Source organism: Ornithorhynchus anatinus, chromosome 4 (assembly GCF_004115215.2).
Source record: "Ornithorhynchus anatinus isolate Pmale09 chromosome 4, mOrnAna1.pri.v4, whole genome shotgun sequence".
NCBI lineage: Eukaryota > Metazoa > Chordata > Mammalia > Monotremata > Ornithorhynchidae > Ornithorhynchus > Ornithorhynchus anatinus.
The window spans coordinates 86706609-86726844 of NC_041731.1; the positions used below are offsets into that span (position 1 = coordinate 86706609).

Genomic DNA, 20236 nt, shown 5'->3' on the forward strand with positions numbered 1-20236 from the left:
AGAATTGCATGACCTAATTTAGATTTGAAGGAGCATGTTTTGTTTAACTTGGTGAAAAATAGATTAGAGAAAGGAAAATCTACAATTTATTAAATGGCAAACTTCTACAGATTAACAGGGAACAGGAGAGGCCATCGATTTAAGGCTCTTTACTAGTGTTCTGATTTGGCTCTGAATACTTTGTTCTGTGACAAAATAAAAATGAAGTACTTACCAGGGTACTCTCTAATTCCAATATTCTTTTCATAGGGAATTACTGGCCCTGCTGGTCCCATTGGCCCCCCGGGTCCACCAGGCCTACCGGTAAGCAGATATACTCAATGGTTTTGTGGTTTTGGCAGGAGCTTGCAAGCTCTAAATATGTCAATATTACTCTAATGACATGTATACATATTAATATATTGTGCTTTTTTTTTAATAGGGTCCTCAAGGTCCAAAGGGTTCCAAAGGTTCTTCTGTGAGTATTCTACCTCCCTAGATTTTCCCCTTGTTCTCTCACTTTTCTTTTTGTCATCCTATTACATTTCAACATATGTTCATATATGCTAATTACTTTCTCTCCACAGGGACCTGGTGGTCAGAAGGGAGACAGTGGACTTCCTGGACCCCCAGGCCCTCCTGTAAGAATTTTGAATTACTTCTAACACTTTACATGTTAAGAATATCTAGAGGCTTCTTTGAAATCAGAAAGATTTCAGTAATTTAGTAATAGTCAGAATTCAGTAATAGTAATTTATAACAAAAAAACAGCAACTACATCAATAAAATAACAGCAAATCTTCATGTCATTTTCTTCCTTTCAAACTTTTTCACACACAGTGTAAAGAACTTAAATTATGAATCATAATATATAAAATATAAGGTACATTTAATGTTATATTTTTACTAGCAGTACTGAAAGAATAATATTCTTCTTTTGTGACAGTTATTTATACAATAAAAATAAATATCCCTCCCTTGCAGAAACTGCAAAGCTTCAAATGAAGTAGGTGAACTTCAATTCTAAGACCTCAAATTTAGGAGAAATATCTGTTGTTGTCCTAGTTCACAGAATGTCCATCTTGGCTGACTTATTTACAGTGTTCCACTTTTAAAATAGACATGCAAATAAGCTTTCATTAGTAAGGGCATTTATTGAGAAGCCATTAAGTCCAATGCATGGTACTAAGCCTTTTTGAAAGTACAAGACATATTCCCTATGCACAAATACAAACACTTATGTATGCACGTGAATTTCAACAATAAGTGTAGCCACACCTAAAACTGTATAGATACTTAAGAGATACATGTGTAAACAGTATAGGTGAAGTGCATTTATTTTCTTTTGTCCACATCTTTTCATCGTTGGCTGATTTGTGTTTAGACTGTTGCTTGAGGCATAAGATAAAGCCTGAGGTAAAGCACAAACACCCACACTTCTTAAAATGAAGATCAGCTACCTGATTGCAGGGAAGTAATGAACTAAGAGGAATTTATTCAAACTCAATTAGCTTCACCAGTAATTGACTCAAATAATAGTCTGTCAGAACCTAACTTTCATTAGCACAACAGTACTGTCTCTTGAAAACTTCTGAATTATCTTTTATTATTTGTATCAATTGAATCTGAAAAATTGAGGCAAAAAGCCATAATGAGTTGATTGTGGGTACCATCTTTTTTATACATTTTCTGCTTTCCTGGAGAAGTGTTGAGAGGCTCTGGTCCATTCTTATGTCCATATGGGAAAAATATGACCTAGTGGATGGAGCAAGGATCTGGAAGTCAGAAGGACCTGGCTTCTAAGCCCAGCTCTGTCACTTGCCTGCTGTGGGATCTTGGGCAAATCACTTGACTTTTCTGTGCCTCAGTTACTTCATCTGTGAAATGGGATTAAATTGTGAGCCCCATGTGGGACCTTATCCAACTTGCTCTGCTTGTTTCTATCCCAGTGCTTAGAACAGTGCCTGACACAGAGTGAATGCTTAACAAACGTCACTAAAAGAAATACTTTTTTGAAAAAGCAGAGATAGACTGACTTTGTCATTTGATTTTCAGGGGCCTCCTGGTGAAGTTATCCAGCCTTTGCCGATCCTATCGCCTAAAAAAACGAGACGGCACACCGAAGGCATGATGGCTGATGCAGGAGATAACATTCTTGACTACTCTGACGGAATGGAGGAAATTTTTGGTTCCCTGAACTCCTTGAAACAAGATATTGATCGTATGAAGTTCCCGATGGGCACTCAGACCAATCCAGCTCGAACCTGCAAAGATCTCCAGCTCTGCCACCCAGACTTCCCAGATGGTATGTTAATCAGACATGACCATGCAAACACACTGAGGCTCTGAGTTACTAATGGTACTGTGTCAGCTCATTAATTTTAGTAATCTAGTTAATACAGTCATTATATAAACTTGAGGAAACATTCAGAATAACCAGTGAAAATTCATGTACAAAAGCTAATTCTAATTCTAATTCTAGCATTAGATTGAGGTGTTTGTAAACCAATATTCATCACACTTCAAGGTTCACTTCTAGATTGTTACAGTCAACAGAAGTTCATTTTTGCACTATATATTTAAAGACTATGACTTAAAAGAAAGAAAATTTTAATTGTATTTTTTAGGAAATAATTTTCTGGTTAGTTATGAATTTCTAACATAAGGCAAAAAATGTTCATTTGGGTGGGTACCTATATACTAACAAATTGGCAGAAAGATATCTTTTGATGAACAGTCCACAACTCCCCAATCCTCACAAAAAAGTGAATATTCTAACCCCTCACTAGGAAAGGAAGTGTAAATTGGGAAATGGGTTTTACTACTATACTTCTACTCCTTCTACTATACTTCTATTCCTTGGAGACAACCATGTAAAGTAGTAGAGAAGCAGCGTGGCGCCGTGGAAAGAGCACGGGCTTTGGAGTCAGGGCTCATGAGTTCGAATCCCAGCTCTGCCACTTGTCAGCTGTGTGACTGTGGGCGAGTCACTTAACTTCTCTGTGCCTCAGTTCCCTCATCTGTAAAATGGGGATTAAGACTGTGAGCCCCACGTGGGACAACCTGATTCCCCTGTGTCTCCCCCAGCGCTTAGAACAGTGCTCTGCACATAGTAAGCGCTTAACAAATACCAACATTATTATTATTATTATTATTATTATTATTTATTGAACATCCACATGTTTCCATGCAAAGCAAAGCACCTGGAAAATACAAAATACAGATGTGGCCTTTTCCCTTCCCCCAAGGACATAACACTCTAATGGGAGATATCCTATGCTAAGCCATAGTTTCTAGATTAAAAATTTATACTTGAGAATTTTTTCCTGAAGTCCAGTGTCCTCAGATATTTTTCAGTGTGCAATAGTGGTCCTGTATGGAAATATCCCTGAAATCAGATTGTGTTTTGGAATAAACCAGGAAAGCCGTGCAGTGTAAGCCTAGTGACAAGACCCTAGGACAGGGAATCAGAGGAACTGACTTCTCCTACTGGCTAGATTACTTGCCTGCTATATGACCTTCGGAAGTCACTCAGCTTCTTTGTGCCTCAGTTTCCTCATCTAGAAAAGGAGGATTCAATGCCCATTCTTCCTCCTACTTACAGTGTGAGCACCCCATGGGACAAGATCAGTTTCTGACCAAAGTAACTTTATCTACTCCAGAGCTTAGAACAGTGTTTAACATTGTACTTAAATTTTATTATTTCATTATTATTAAGTGGAACAGGGACTGATTATATTGTATCCATTCCATTGCTTAGTACTTTGTTTGGCACATAATAAGTACTTACTAATGATAATTGTAGTATTTGTTAAATGCCTACCCTGTGCCGAACACTGAAGTAGGCACTGGGTGAGCTACAAAATTAGATTAAAGTCTCTGTCCTGCATGGGGTTCACAGTTTAAGTATGAGGAAGAACATATATTTAATCCCCATTTTGAAAATTAAGAAACTGAGGCACAGGCCTCAATGCCCCATAGCATAAAACTGATAGAGCTGAGTTGAGAATCTAGGTCATCTGACTCCTAGTCTTGGACTCCTGCCACTAGGCCATACTGCTTTCAGCAAAAAACATAATTCTTCATTTTGTCCAACGGCTCCTTTTGTTTGTCACCACTTTCTGGGCACTGATTGGTCATAGTTCACTCACTGCTGTAGATATTCTCAGTATCAATCAATCCAATCAATCAATAGTATTTAATGAGTGTTTACACTGTGCTTTGTACTTTGTACTAAGAGCTTGGGAAAGTATGGTTTAATAGGTTTAGCAGACATGAACCCTGCCCACAAAGAGATTAGAGTAAACAGGGGAAAACAGACATCGAAATAAATTATAGATAGGGCAAATGGTGGAATGTAAGGGTATTTACAACGACGCCATATAACTCTGCATACGATGCAGAAAGAATAAATTTTCTTATCTTTTAGAGATGCTGATTATGGTACATTTGGAAGCTAGATAGAGAAGGTCTTTGTTTAGTAGAAAAATCAGTATCCTGGAATCATGAATATACAAGGTGAAATTACTGGTCATTTGAAGAAAAGAAAAACAAAATTAATGAATTACACCTGTTTCTCAAGGGGACAGGGAGTCTTTCAAGCTACTTAAAAGGGCTTAGTCACTAGGTATTCTTGTTAAAATTTAGCAGTAGACAATTCCTTCGGAGGGCTGGCTTTATACTATCTGAACCCCTTGTTCAGACAGTCTTCCATTATCCCAAAAGACTGGAAAGAAAGGAAGCCTGGGAATTCAACAGAAATCACTAATCCCGCTGAATTCATCTGAATAGTTATAAGACTACAGAGCCCTTGGAAAATGTGATCCTCTCCACTTAAACAGATCAGTCCTAGATATTTTGCTTAAAAGATGGTACACACATTTTCCACCAAAATATACAAACTATAAGGATATGATGGCACAATGTGCATATGTCATTCAAAGGTGCAGTTAGTTTCCCCTTAATGCACGCTTTTACCATGGGTTCTGGATACAATGTGATGCACTGTTAGTACTATACCCTGCAATTTACTTTTTTTTGGAGTATTTCTTAAGCATTTACTATGTGCCAGGCACTGTACTAAGCAAAGGGGGGAAAACAAACCATCAGATTGGATCCAATCCATTTCCAATATGTTCCACATGGGGCTCTCACATTCTGTAACCCCATTTTACAGATGACGTAACTCAAGCACAGAGAAGTAAGTGACTGGTCCAAGGTCACACAGCGGACCAGCGGCAGTGCTAGGATTCATTCATCCATTCAATTGTATTTATTAAATGCTTACTGTGTGCAGAGTACTGTACAGAGTGCTTGGGAAAGTATAATACAACAATAAACATTGGCATCCACTAGCCACAACAAGCTTACAGTCTAGAGGGGTGGGGCGAGAACTCAGGTTCTCTGGCTCCAAGTCCATGCTCTTTTCCTATGGCCACATAGCTTTCCCATATACTACGATTCTTCTAGGACAATCTAATCCTAGCTCCACCACTCGTCTGCTGTGTGACCTTGGGCAAGTATTTAACTTCTTTGTGCTCATCTCTACCTCATCTGTAAAATGGGGATTAAGACTGTGAGCCCTATGTGGGACAGAGGCTGTGTCGAACCTGATTAGCTTCTATATACTCCATTACTTAGAATGGTGCTTGATGCACATTAAGTGCTTAACAAATACCATTATTATCATTATTATTGTTATCACTATTGGACTGTAAGCTCATTCTGGGCAGGAAACATGTCTGCCAACTCTGTGGGATTGTACTCTCCCAAGTGCTTACTACAGTGCTCTGCATTCATTCATTCAATAGTATTTATTGAGCAGTTAATGTGTGCAGAGTACTACACTAAGTGCTTGGGAAAGTATAATACAACAGAGCGCGTTCAATAAATACCAACACAACTGATTCATTAAAAGACACATCCCTTTCAAGGAACTGATAATGGCAGATATCTGTTCACACATAAATTCATATACACAGATGGACAGAGCGTAAATCTTCTGTCTGAAATTTGCCATCTGGAATTTATAACAGTAATCATTCATAATTTTGGATTTTTTTTTAGTAAATTTAATCTAAAATGACATTACTACTCACTTTTATTGTCAGGGTTACAGAGTTTGGCTTCAGAGGTTGTAGATGAGAATATACTATATTGGGATCCTAGTACCCACCAGGGTCAGATCAATCAATAAATCAATGATGGTTTTTATTGAGTATTTACTGTGTACAGAGTATTCATTCAGTAGTATTTATTAAGCACCTACTATGTGCAGAGCACTGAAAGTACTGTACTAAGTGATAGGGAGAGTAGGATATAACCAAATTCAGTGGAAAGAGCACGGGCTTTGGAGTCAGAGGTCATGGGTTTGAATCCCAGCTCTGCCACTTGTCAGCTGTGTGACTGTGGGCAAGTCACTTAACTTCTCTGTGCCTCAGTTACCTCATCTGTAAAATGGGGATTAAGACTGTGACCCCCACGTGGCACAACCTGATTCCCCTGTGTCTACTCCAGCGCTTAGAACAGTGCTCTGCACATAGTAAGTGCTTAACAAATACCAACATTATTATTATGACCACGAGGAGCATACAGAATAGAAGAGGAACTTACAGCCTATAGGAAGGGAATAGTCCATGATTTCCTAGGCATAAGATCAATAGTGCAATCCAGGCCAATTCTATAAGGTGGTTTGGGATGCAACACACCCAGCCTAGTAAGCTCCATAATGCATTCTGTAAAAGAAGAACAGATACAGATTTGGACAGATCCTTCAATTCTATAGCTTGTTCATTTCAATGAATAATTATTTACAATAGCAGGTGTCTCACTACAATAAATTGCAGTGGCACTAATATTCTATCAATTTTTTAGGTGAGTACTGGATTGACCCTAACCAAGGCTGTCCTGGAGATTCCTTCAAAGTTTACTGCAACTTCACAGCTGGCGGGGAGACTTGCATATATCCAGACAAGAAATCTGAAGGCGTAAGTACCAATCTGTTTGGGTGTTGACAATTAACAGTCCCTGCCATGTTTTGGCAATATTGAACTAAACAGGGAAATTATACTGTCATTTATCTGCTTTTCTTACAGAGCAATTAGTGCATTCATTTGCATAAACATGAGCTAGGCAACAAAATACCCCTCCCCCTATATTTTTCTTTGCCCAGATGTATTTTCTAAGCACCTGTCTGCTTGCTTGCTCACATTCTGCTGCATCCCAGGGCTTGGTATGGATTTTGTACCAGTTTTAGGTGTGCAACATATTAATATGTAATGTTCTCTGGCCTGACTACTAAACCCATTCGTGTGTAGTTCATCAAGTATCTGGTATCTGGGACACGTCATGAGGTGAAAGTAAAATTTACCTGCTGTGTCTTTGCCACAGGATGTCTGTGCTAAAAGCTTGGTCCCATCTAAAATATGCTTGCATGGATTACTCAGTATGGTAAATAAGTATGCTTTGAGTCTTTAATTAAAACTTGATGCAAATGACCAACACAAGGGCCAGTTTAGATTCAGCATTACTATGGGAAGCATTCTCAAAATGTCCTGGATAAAGAGAATGGAGTGTTCCATTTGTATTCTTATAATTTCCCCATATTCTTTTCAATAAATGTTGCAAAGCATTCTCAAGAATGGAATTCCCCAAATGCAGCAGAGGTTGCGCTATATGAGGCTGATTTTTTCAGAAGAAAAGTCTGCTTTAAATGACAGGGAAAAACACAACCACCCACCTGTGAGATAGAAGAGAACAGCAAAGCTCTTTGGGATGATAGAAATATATGTAAATAGAAATGAACTCACCTCACACTGATTGCCCAGAACTCCCACTTGTGAGTCTTTCTCCCTCTCCTTCTGCTGAACCCATGCAGGGTAGAGAAGTAAATACAGCCAAAAGCTGTAGCATTCAAAACATGTGGGGAAAAGATTTGTTTGGTAAGATAGATGGAATTCTGAATATATTTGTTAGGTTCTATAAGTACTTTCGGCATTCATGATCCTGGGTCCCACCTACTCCCCAGAACTGTCAGTAGATCTTCCACAGAGCTTTTGTGAAGAAGAAGGGGCACATCTCCATCCAACTGTGGAAAAATGACCAGTACTGTCTAGAAATTTCCCTTCCAGCCATCTCAAACTACCAACCCTCTGGGCATAAATAACAGAAGGATTCTATTTATGTTTCACAAGAAAAATAGAGTCATACATATGCTAACCTTTTTAAAATCATTATTTTTGCTTCTTTTACCAACAGGTCAGACTTTCCTCATGGCCAAAGGAAAACCCAGGAACCTGGTTTAGTGAATTTAAGAGAGGCAAACTGGTATGTTGTTGGTGAAACATACATATATTACCTTTGCAGTCATAGCTGAAGCAAAGAGCACATGTAAATTCTGTTGGTCTTATGGGGTTACGTGCTCTGTGGCTTTCTCCATCCAAATGTAGTTCCACCCTTTGGGGACTGCATGGTTGGCTAACATGTCCTGGTTGAATGAGGTGTACAGGAAGTATATGATGAAACAGATAGTATAGTTCATGAAATTTCTTATAGAAAATCCTAAAGGCTTTTAGAACACTAAAAGCTTGGTCCCATCTAAAATACATTTGCATTGTTTAACCCTTCCAGGATGCAAATAAGGAAATATTTCTGCTAATTTCTTCCACCTTCCTGACATTATCAAATGCAATAAAATTGTCTCTTGAGATACTGGAAAGTATAGAATGTTGATTATCTTGGGTCAACTTGTCCATTACTAAACTGAAAAAACTGAGGACTCATATTGTGGATTAAAGCAACTATTCTTGGAAGTCAGCTTTTAGAGCTGGATAGGTATTTTTTCAGATGCAGTATAGTTTCAGGAGAGGTTTGGGACACTTTCATTTCAAAATTTTCAAATGACACTTTAGACAAATATTTTTAAAAGTCTATTTGCTCCTTCAAAATAATATTATATCTTTCATCCAGTTCAGCTATAGATGAAATTGAATTCTTAATTTGGCCTGTGGAACCAACCATTTCTGAGGATTGGGCAAAGTGTCTGATTACACTCTCAGTTGGCTCCATTCATATTCTGTGACTCCACTGATACCTGAGAATTTGTCCTAACTGACCACTTAATATTCTGTGATCCAATCTCAGGATGCTCAATTTTGATGCAGAAATCTCGCACTAGCCTACTACTCATTCCACTACTCATTCCCTTTCTACTTTCTCATTCCCTACTCAAACCCTTTCTACTCATTCCTACACATATACACACACTTACACATGAACATACACTTATTTACATATAAACTAAATGATCCTGTCACTGTTGACTTCCAGAAAAGCTATAGTGTGGAGTAAGGATGGAATTATATTCCTCAATAATATCGGTTTTTGACTAAAGTTGAAAACTCTGAACCCAGTAATGTGTTACTGGAGGGGGGAAAATAAAGAATGGGGTGTATTTGTGTGTGTGTGCGCATGTGTGCATGTGTGAGAGAGAAAGAGAAAGAAATGCCCTGGAGAGTCATCTTCAATCAATAAAAACATTTCTACACATTGCAATCCTTAATGAAGGAGAATTCTGGCTTCTCCTTTTGATGACTAGGTGCTAGTCAGAAGTATGAACTATACCAAAGCAGAGAGAGAAAATATAAATGAGCAATAAATGAAACCAGAAAAGTCTGTGGTATTTCAATAATAAAAGGAACAAATTAAGGAAGAAAAGCACAGTCTTGTAAGCTTTGCATTTTAAGTCCAGATTTATAAAACGGATCTTTCATCTGAGAATATCAAAGCTTTTCACACTAATTATACAGATTAAGAAACTGAAACCCAAAGAGATCAAGTGATTCCTCCAAAGACACTGAATGAGTTAGTAACTGACCAGGGGAGGGAGCCCAACATTCAACCCCTTGTTGGGCTAGTCCCTGAACTATGCTACCTCCCTTTCGAGAAGCGAAAAAATGTCAATTATTTCATCTGTGCCTCTTCATATCACTCAGTGTCCAGTGTGATTTCATTCTTTTCTACTAGAAAAGAGGAATGGAACATTCATATATGCCTGTTTGTTCTTTTTTTCCCCAGCTCTCATATTTGGATGTTGAAGGCAATTCTATTAATATGGTTCAGATGACATTCCTTAAACTACTGAGCTCTGCTGCTAGGCAAAATTTCACCTACAACTGCCATCAGTCAGTTGCATGGCATGATGTGTCATCAGACAGCTATGATAAAGCGCTCAGGTTCCTTGGGTCGAATGATGAAGAGATGTCTTACGACAACAATCCTTACATCAAAGCACTCTATGACGGCTGTGCAGTGAGTACTACCTCTGATTTTTTTCCCCTTTATAGTGTAATCCGGTAGTTTAGTAATCTTCTGATTCAGTCCTGTGCTGCTTTACATTCATGAGAGAATGGCATTTTCAACTAAAACTTGGATTTCTAATACTGTGACATGATAGGAAAACTGTAATGCAATGAATTAAGAATGTCTAAAGTTGATTCCTTAATGAATTAAAATCAGTCAGTTGGACCATGCTTATTGTTATATATAGTAGTGTTCCCTGCCATGCTTATGAGTACAACCTCAAAGGATAATGAGAATATTAGCACATGGGGAGTCACCATTAAAAGATGGCACAGGTGTGTACTCACAGTTCTATGTAGTACTCAGAATATATCTTTACAGGAAATGTAAGTCTCAAAAGCCGGCTAAACATTTTCGGTCTCAGTTTCACTATATCAGGGATCAGAGATTAAGGGCAAACAGTTCAGTGTAACCTCATTAAAAAGGACTTTACTTTCTACACTCCAGTTAGGTGGGGAGTTACTGTGTGACCTTGGGCAAGTCACTTAGATATGTTTTATGGGCTAGGGTCTATTCATAGCAACGGCCTTCATTAGGGGACCAAACAAGAGAGCTCTTTGCCCAGACAATAATGTCCCTAAAAAATGAATAGGGCAAAATCTGTAGTGGGAGGAAAGGAGGTGATGCCAATCAACAGGCAGGAGAGTGTTACTTTGGGCTCAGAGTCTAAGATATTTGGAGAACAGATATTTTATCCTCATTTTACAAATGAGGAAATTCAGGCACAAAGAAGTGAAATGATTGACCCAAAGTCACACAATTCATTCATTCATTCAGTAGTATTTATTAAGCACTTACTGGATGCAGAGCACTGTACTAAGCCCTTGGAAAATGTATTCAGCAATAAAGAGATACAATCCCCGCCCACAACATGCTCATACTCTAGAGGTGGGGAGACAGGCATCAATATAAATAAATAGAATTATAGATATGTACATATACACATAAAGTCTGAGGGGTGGGAGGAAGGGGGAAGGGAGTAAGTGGTGGTGACGTGGAAGGGAGAGGGAACTGATGAAAAGTGGGGTTTAGTCTGGGAAGGCCTCTTGGAGTAGGTCTACCTTCAGTAGGGATTTGAAGGGGGGAAGAATGATTGACTGAATTGAAGAGGGAGGGCTTTCCAAGCCAGAAGTACGACATGGGCTAGAGGTCAGAAGTAAGACAGGCAATATCAGGACACAGTGAGGTTAGCCCCAGAGGAGTGGAGTGTGTGGGCTGGCATGTAGAAGGAGAAAATGGAGGTGAGATAGGAGGAGGCAGAGTGATGGAGAGCTTTAAAGCCAATGGTGAGGAGGTTTTTGTTCAACATGGAGGTGGATAGACAAACACTGGAGATTATTGTGGAGAGGTATGACATGTCCTTAAAGTTTCTGTAGAACGATAATTTGAGCAGCGGAGTGAAGTATGGACTGAAGTGAGAAGAGGAGGAGATTGGGAGGACAGAAAGGAGACTGATGTGATAATCTAGGCAGGGTAGGATGGAGGAGTGAGTGTACTAACATAATAGTGGTTTGGAATGAGAGGAAAGAGCAGATCTTGGTGATGTTGTGAAGGTGAGACTGACAGGATTTGTTGACATATTGGATATGGGGGTGGAATGAGAGAGCGGAGTCAAGGATGGCACCAAAGTTTCGGGCTTATAAAATGGGAAGGATGGTTGTGCCTTCTACTGTGACGGGAAAGTTTGGGAAAGGACAGGGTTTGGGAGGGAAGATAAGGAGCTCTGTCCTTGACATGTTAAGTTTGAAGTGGTAGGAAGACGTCCAGGTAGAGATGTCCTGAAGTCAGGAGGAGATGAGAGGGAGGAAGAGAGAAAAGGTGACAACAATAGTCAAGTGGTGGAGCTAGGACTAGAACTCGGGTCTTCTGGCTCTCAGTCCTGTGTTCTTTCCACTAAGCCACTCTTTGAGCACAGTAGCTCAGGCCCTTATCTGATCACAGGCAAGGGAGAGTTTCTGGCTAAAATTATGTGGTGCCTCACTTATAGGGGTTGTATACACTGGTGTTCCCCAATTAAACCCTCTTTTCTCCATCTCCTTCTGAGATTCTATGGACCTGGGTCTCTCCCAAGTGTATCTGCCTCAGTTGCAATTCCTCAGCACTTGTGTATGTATCTATAATGTATTTAATATTAATGTCTGTCCCTCTGCTAGAACGTAAGGTTATTGTGAGCTGGGAACAAGTATACCAACTCTGTTATGTTGTACTCTCCTAGGTGCTTAATATAGTGTTCTGCACACAGGAAGTGCTCTGATTAATTAATTGACTGTTTAACTATGGTACCTAGAGGCCTTAGTAAGAAGACAGTATTTAAATGTTAGAATAGTCTAGTGGACAGGGCATGGACTTGGCAGTCTGAAGGCCCTGAATTCTATTGCTGGCTCTACCTTTTTCTGTTGTATGACCCTGGAGAAGTCATTTTTTTATGGCATAAGTTAAACACTTACTATGTGCCAGGCACTGTACTAAGCAGTGGGAAAGATACAAAGTAATCAGATAGGACAGAGTCCATGTCCCACATAAGGCTCACGGTCATAACCCCCATTTTACAGATGAGGTAACTGAGGGCAGAAAAGTTAAGTAGCTTGTCCAAAGTCACACAGCAGAGAAGTTGTGGCTAGGGGATTAGAACCCAGGTCCTTCTCACTCCCAGGTCTGTGCACTACCCAGTAGACCAGACTGCCTCTCAATTTAATGAATTAATTAATTTCTCCATCCCTCACCTCATCTGTAAAATGGGAATTAATACTGTGAGCACCATGTGGGATATTCAATTCAGTCATATTTATTGAGGCTTATTGTGTGCAGAACACTGTCCTAAGCTCTTGGAATGTCCCATTCGGCAACAGATAGAGGCAGGCCCTGCCAACAACGGGCTCACAGTCTAAAAGGGGGAGACAGACAGCAACTCCAAACAAGTAATTAGACAGTGACTGTGATTTATTTGATAGGCTTTTATATACTCCGACGGTTAGTACAGTGTCTGGCTTAGGGTAAGTACTTAAAAAGAATACCATTAAAAGAAGAAAGAAAAAGAAAGGCCAGGTGAGATATGCCAAACTGTGAATTCTTAGATTAGCCACTAGGTGGCAGCATAAAACCCACTGCAAGGCCCTTGTTACATAAGTGCAGTGGGTAAGTAACATTCAAAGACGACATAACCCAGTCAATCACTCAGTGGTATTTATTGACTGCTTACTATGTGCAGAACACTGTTAGAAGCCCTTGAGAGCGTTAAATACAAGAGAATTAGCAGATTTCCATCATCACAGATGGGAAATAGAAGGGCAGGGTAAAAACAAAGCCTCAGACGATGCTGCAACGCAGCAGAAACCTGGATGTCAGTTGCTGGTGATAGACCAGGATGGCAAACTGTCACCAAGAAGAGAGTGGAAACTAAGAAGCAAAAGAGAAAGCAGCTCTAAGTGAAACCAACATTAAGTGCAGCAACACAACAAGGGACAACCTTTTTAATTGACCAAGTGGCTGGTCCCACTTGGCTTTTTGGCCACATATTTTCAGCTTCAGTGGTCAGCGTGGCTCAGTGGAAAGAGCACGGGCTTGGGAGTCAGAGATTGTGGGTTCTAATCCCAGGTCTGCCACTTAGCTGTGTGACTTTGGGCAAGTCACTTAACTTCTCTGTACCTCAGTTACCTCATCTGGAAAAAGGATGAAGACTGGGAGCCCCATGTGGGGCAACCTGATTATCTACCCAGCGCTTAGAACACTGCTTGACACATAGTAAGTGCTTAACAAATACTAAAATTATTATTATTAAGGACAGCACGCTCTCTCCCTCTCTAAGTATATATGTATATATATATATACACATATATGTATCTAAAAAGAGATATATACATACACACACACATATATGAATACAAGTATTTACAAAAGGGAAAAGTTGAGACTTAGTTCCAAGTACTCCTTAGGTTATCCAAGTTCCTGATGAGCTATCTGCCAACTTTTTGATGAGAAATTATGACCTTTAGTCAGCTGGAACTGAATGTAAGGCCATTTTACTCAACAAAATGAACTGCCTGAATTCTGACCCCGAATCATAATCTTTAGAAAAACAATACAAAAATGAAAGCTTAGAATTACCTCTAAAAGGGATTTTATCATGTCATTATATTTCAATCAATGGCATTTGTTGAGTGCTTACTGTGTACAGAGTACTATACTTTGCACTTGGAAGAGTGCAATACAACAGAGTTGGTAGGCATATTCCCTACCTAAATTGAGCTTAAAGTCTAGCGGGGGAGACAGACATTAATGAATTACAAATATCTACATAAGTGATGTGGAGCTGAGGGTGGGGAAAATACCAAGTGCCCACAGGATACATATCTACATACATAGATGACACAGAGGTAGAGAGAGTCGGGGAAAAGAAGGCTTAATTAGAGAAGGCCTCTTGGTGGGGATGTGAGAGTATTAGGGCTTTGAAGGTGGGGAGACTGGTGATCTGGTGTATATGGAGGACAAGGTAGTTCCATGCCAGAGGAAGGATGTGGGAAAGGGATAAGCAGTGAGATACATGAGATCTAGGCCTGGTGGTGTGTGTCCTGAGCTGTAGTAGCAGATCAGAGCTGTAAGGTAGGAGGGGACAGGGGACTGAGTGCAGCTTGTAAGGAATTACTCTTTGATGAAAAGTTAGGTAGGAAACCCCTGTAGGTTCTTGGGGACTATAGAGATGTGGACTTCATGTATTTTTAGAAAAAATACTCAAGCAGCAGAGTGGAGTATGGACTGGAGAGGGGAGAGACAGGAAGCAAAGAGGTCAGAGAGAAGACTTGCAATTGTCCATGAAAGATTAGATCAGCATAGTAGCAGTTTGCATAGGGAGGAAAGGGCATATTTTAGTGAAGTTGTGAAGGTAGGACCAACAGGATTTGATGAGAAATTGAATATGTGGGTTGAATTAGGGAGGTGAGTTGAGAATAATGCCAGGGTTATGGGATTGTGAGACAGGGAGAATAGCGGTGTTGCTTAGTGATGGGGGAGACAAGGGGAGAACATGATTTGTTTGGGAAGATGAGGAGTTCTGATTCGTACATATTTAGTTGAAGTTGTCAGCAGGACAACCAAATAAAGTATGTGCTGAAATTGGGAGGAGATGTTGGTATTTGTTAAGCGCTTACTATGTGACGAACACTGTTCTAAGCACTGGGGTAGACACAGGAATCAGGTTGTCCCACGTGGGGCTCACAGTCTTAATCCCCATTTTACAGATGAGGTAACTGAGGCACCTAGAAGTTAAGTGACTTGCCCAAAGTCCCACAGCTGACAAGTGGCCGAGCCGGGATTTGAACCCATGACCTCTGACTCCAAAGCCCGTGCTCTTTCCACTGAGCCATGTTGCTTCTGCAGAGAATGAAAGAGGCCAGAGCTGGAGAGATAGATTTGGGGATTATCCATGTAGAAATGATAGTTGAAGTCATAGGAGTAAATGAGTTCTCCAAGGGAGTGGGGGTAGATGGAGAACCCAGAACTGAGCCTCGAGTCAGAGGATAGGAGGCAGAGGAGGATCCTGCAGGTGAGATTGAGAAGGAGCAGTCAGAGATTGAAGGAGAATCAGAAGACAGTGTCAGTGATACCAAGGTTAGATAATGTTACAATGAGAAGGGGGTGGTCCAATCGATCATATTTATTCAGTGCTTACTACATATAGATCACAGTACTAAATGATTCGGAAAGTACAACCTAACAGAGTTGGTAGACACGTTTCCTGCCCACAGTGAGCTTACAGTCTAAAGGATGAGATAGACATTAATATGAACACATAATTTATAGATATGTACACAGGTGTTGGGGGCTGATGGTGGGATGAATACCAAAGCGCAAAGGAGAGAGATCCAAATGCACAGAATCTGAAGAGAGCAGAGAAAAGAGGGCTGAATTAGGCAACACTAGTGGGTACAACTCATATGAGAGAGGTAACATTTAACTACAGTGTCAAAGAAAACTGAGAGGTCTAGGAGGATTAAGATGGAGTAAAGATTGTTGAATTTGGCAAGAAGAAGGTCCACTGACCTTTGAGAGGGCCATTTTGGTGGAGTGGAGGGGGCGGAAACCAGATTGGAAGGGATCAAAGAAAGAGTAGGAGGAGAGGAAGTGGAGAGAGTGGATGTAAACAACTCGCTCAAGGAGTTTGAAAAAGAATGGTAGGAGGAAGATGGGGTGAGAAGCAACATTACTTGGGGGATAAAGCATGGGTCTGGGAGTCAGAAGGACTTGGGTTCTAATCCTAGTTTCACCCCATGTCTGCTGTGTGACCTTGAACAAGTCACTTCACTTCTCTGGACGTCAGTTACCTCATCTGTAAAATGGGGATTAAGAGTGAGACCCATTTGGAATAGGGACTGTGTCCAACCTGATGATCTTATACCTATCCCAGAACTTAGAACAGGAGGTCACTGAAATTAGGAGTGAGAGGAAATTGTCAGTGGAAAGGTCATCAGGGAGACCCATGTGGATATTGAAGTCCCCAAGCATCAACGATGGGATGGAGAAAGAGAGAAGGAATGTTAGAGAGGAATAAACATTTTTCAGAAAGTCAGAGCAGGAGCCTAGCAGGTGATAGATAAATGTAATCAGAATGGATGGTAGTCACATGATATGGGGCTTCAAAGGAAGAGACAAAGAGGAATGGAGTAGATGGGATGGTGTGAAAGAAGCACTGGGGAGCAAAAAAGCAGTTTGGCCTGTGGATAGACCACAGGCCTAGGCGTCAGAAGACCTGGGTTCTAAACCCCGACTTAGCCACTTGTCTGCTGTGTGACCTTGGGCAAGTCATTTAACTCCTCTGTGCCTCATATGTAAAATGGATATTAAGACAGTGAGTCCCATGGGGAACATGGGCTGTGTCCAACCTGATAGGTTGTATCTACCCCAGTGCTCAATACAGTGTCTGGCACATAGTATTTACTTAACAAATACATTAAAAAAATTGAGAGAGAAAGAAGCCGTGTCCTCCCCTTTTCTAAGTGAGACGTGGGGAGAAGAAGATGAGGGGCCCTGGAAAGTGTAGCAGGGGAGACAGTGTCAACTGGTTCAGGTAAGTTTCCACTGATGGAGTGGGGGTTCCAACAGGCCCGGCTTGGCTGAGGTCATTGGGGGGTGGCTTAGGCCTGGCAGTAGGCTGGATATGGATAACGCATGCTGTGTCTGTATCATTTTCTATATGTAACTTGATATCTATTTCATTTTACAGTCAAGAAAAGGCTATGAAAAGACTGTGATTGAAATCAATACGCCCAAAATAGACCAAGTTCCTATTGTTGATGTGATGATCAATGACTTTGGTGATCAGAACCAGAAGTTTGGGTTTGAAGTTGGTCCCGTGTGTTTCCTCGGTTAAGATTAAGACAGAGAACAGAAAAAACAATTCATGTTTCCTTGGTTACCACCAGCCCACTTCATGCCACGTGCAAGTTTTGATTAAGAATGGTGTAGAAAATATGTCTTGCGGTGTATGTATGTATTATCTAGAAAATAATTGTTGCCCTTGTAGGGCCAGAATCACATGACTTAAACTTATTTGAAAAACCTGAAAGACATAAGGTACTGTGGCAGAGATCGAATATCTAGGGTTGGTTTTAACCCCCCCTCGCTTTTCTCCTTCCCCTATTTGGATTCCTTTGGTGCTGTAAAAACAAACAAACAAAAAAAGTTGTGGTGCTTCTCTTCCATCAAAAGAGGCTACAGAGGTGTGTCTAATAAATTGTAATTATTTTATGTACAGTACTATACTGTTTTTCTGTATCCATGTCCAAAACTTGCATGTGTCCCTGAAGTGCATTTGGCTCTCATTTTATGACCATTCCCAAAATACTGTCAATAATTACTGTGTATGTATTATGAAAAATAAAAATGTAATTTCCAGTGACTCCAATTCCCTTGTTCTGATTAATAATAAAATCCCTTTGTACATATGGATGTTGAAAAGCTCTACTATTTGATGTAGCCAACACACCCTCAGGTGGCAAAAACTGGAAGCCCTTGGGCAGCACATTAACACCAACCCTACCCTGCTGGTATTTTTTACCTTGCGAGGAATTGCAAAAAAAACGAGTATCCACTGAGGTGCTATTTTCAATGGTGCTATATTTCAGCCTTCCTTTCTTCTTTTCAGAATTGAGGATTTCATAAAAATACCTGTATATGCCTAAAATGAAAAAGTTTATATTTTGGGGTGAGAGAAATGTGTAGTAGGAAACAGGACTTAATTTTAAAGCTATCTGTTCAAGTCTTCGTGACATATATGGATAATCCTCTAGTTTTCCCTCCTTGTAGCTCATTTAAATATGTTTCCAGTATGCTTCCTTGAACCATATAAATATTAAAACTGGAACTTAGGCAATTATTTATGAATTTGTGCAGTGTTTACTTAGTTCATGTTCAGCGATGAACATTCTTGTACTGCATTGGATACCGAGTTGCATTTCCCCATGGTCTTAGGGCTCACCTGATTGCCTATATGATCAATAGGATAGTTCTATATTTTCAAGCTAAGGCCTTAGGTCATGTGATTCTACCTAGTGGTTCTATCTAGTTGCTAAGCAACACATGAGGGGACTTACCCACAGAGCTTATTTTGGAACCTAAGCTGTTTTAATTGACTATCCACGTCTCAAGTTCGGTTTGTTTTTCCCTCTAAACTATTTTTCTTCAGGTAGTTGGAAGTAAAAATAAAATTTCATTTTACAATCCAAATCCTTTTGTAATTATTTTTCATAATATATGTAAGACTTGAAAATAAATGTTTGTTACTTTTCTTATATAAATTGTTAAATTAATTGATACCAGCTTCCACTGGCTGACTTTCAAATGGTACTTTATCATGAAAGAGTATACATGTAAAACTGAAATTTACAAATGAGCATAATGTCATTCAGAATTTCTTTTATTTTTGAATCTGAATCTGTAACTATCACCTCAAGAGGGAAGATGTGGATTTTATCAATAAACTAAAGTCTTGTCTACCTGGATTGGTCATTCTGTTTCTTAACTAGACAAAAAAAGTTCAGTAAAGTCATGGGATATATTCTTCTTCCAGACCATCCAGAAAGAGACAATTATATAGTTCAAAGGATTGTGTAATACAAATCAGATATGGGTAATTATGATTTTCCTAAGTATGCAGGATAGCAAACCTGCATAGAGTCGCCATTTATCTGAAACCAATATTAAAATTCAAATGGCCAGGTAATAGAAAAAAAGTAACATAAAAAATCCTTATTCTATCTATATTTGTCAGTCCTTCTGATTTTATACCCTTCTAATTGCTCCCTGTCTTTCATTTAGATATCTATTGGTGCTCATTTCTCTAGACATTTCAACTGGTTACATGGTTTTCAAATGAGCTTCATGCTAGCTTGAAGGAGGAATATTTTTCTAGCATTAAAAAGCATTTTGGTCAAAATAAGCATATTTTGCTCTCTCAGAATTGGCTAATTCAGGTAGTAATTTATATTACATAATTTAAGAATAAAAATATATTGTGTGAATTGCATTTTGTTTTCCAAAGTTCTTTCACATCAATTCCCTCATTTTCTTTATCATTTTCCTGGTATGTATATGATACCTGCCTGTTAGAGAGGGATAGGCAGGTGCCAATGCCTTAGTCCTACAAATGATAAAACTGAGTCTCAGAGATTGTGTGTCTTTCCTAGTAAATTAGTGGAAAAAATAAGATAAGACCCCTGTGTCTTCTGTCTCCAGGACTCTAACTCTTTCTGATTCATCTTGTGGAGTTCTCTTCAGCTGCAACAAGGACACCTCATTTCAAACTGGCAAATTCCTTACTGTTTCTAATACTGCTTTAAAAGGAATAGTTCTAATAGGGATCAACATGAGTTAGAGACCAGGTCTACAGTGCAGATTGAAGTACAGA

At 39.6% G+C, this 20236-nt stretch overlaps 1 protein-coding gene across 1 annotated transcript in view; it reads left to right on the forward strand.

The window, feature by feature from the left end:
* The window catches only part of COL11A1 (collagen type XI alpha 1 chain), a 278405-nt gene extending 259074 nt beyond the window's left edge, over positions 1-19331 (forward strand). The window contains exons 60-67 of the mRNA XM_029063929.2: positions 250-303; positions 422-457; positions 567-620; positions 2035-2284; positions 6853-6965; positions 8236-8304; positions 10054-10287; positions 17555-19331. Of these exons, the coding sequence (XP_028919762.1) occupies positions 250-303; positions 422-457; positions 567-620; positions 2035-2284; positions 6853-6965; positions 8236-8304; positions 10054-10287; positions 17555-17701 (957 nt within the window). The 3' untranslated portion in view covers positions 17702-19331. The remainder of the gene's footprint in view (positions 1-249; positions 304-421; positions 458-566; positions 621-2034; positions 2285-6852; positions 6966-8235; positions 8305-10053; positions 10288-17554) is intronic.
* The last annotated feature ends 905 nt before the right edge of the window (positions 19332-20236 follow it).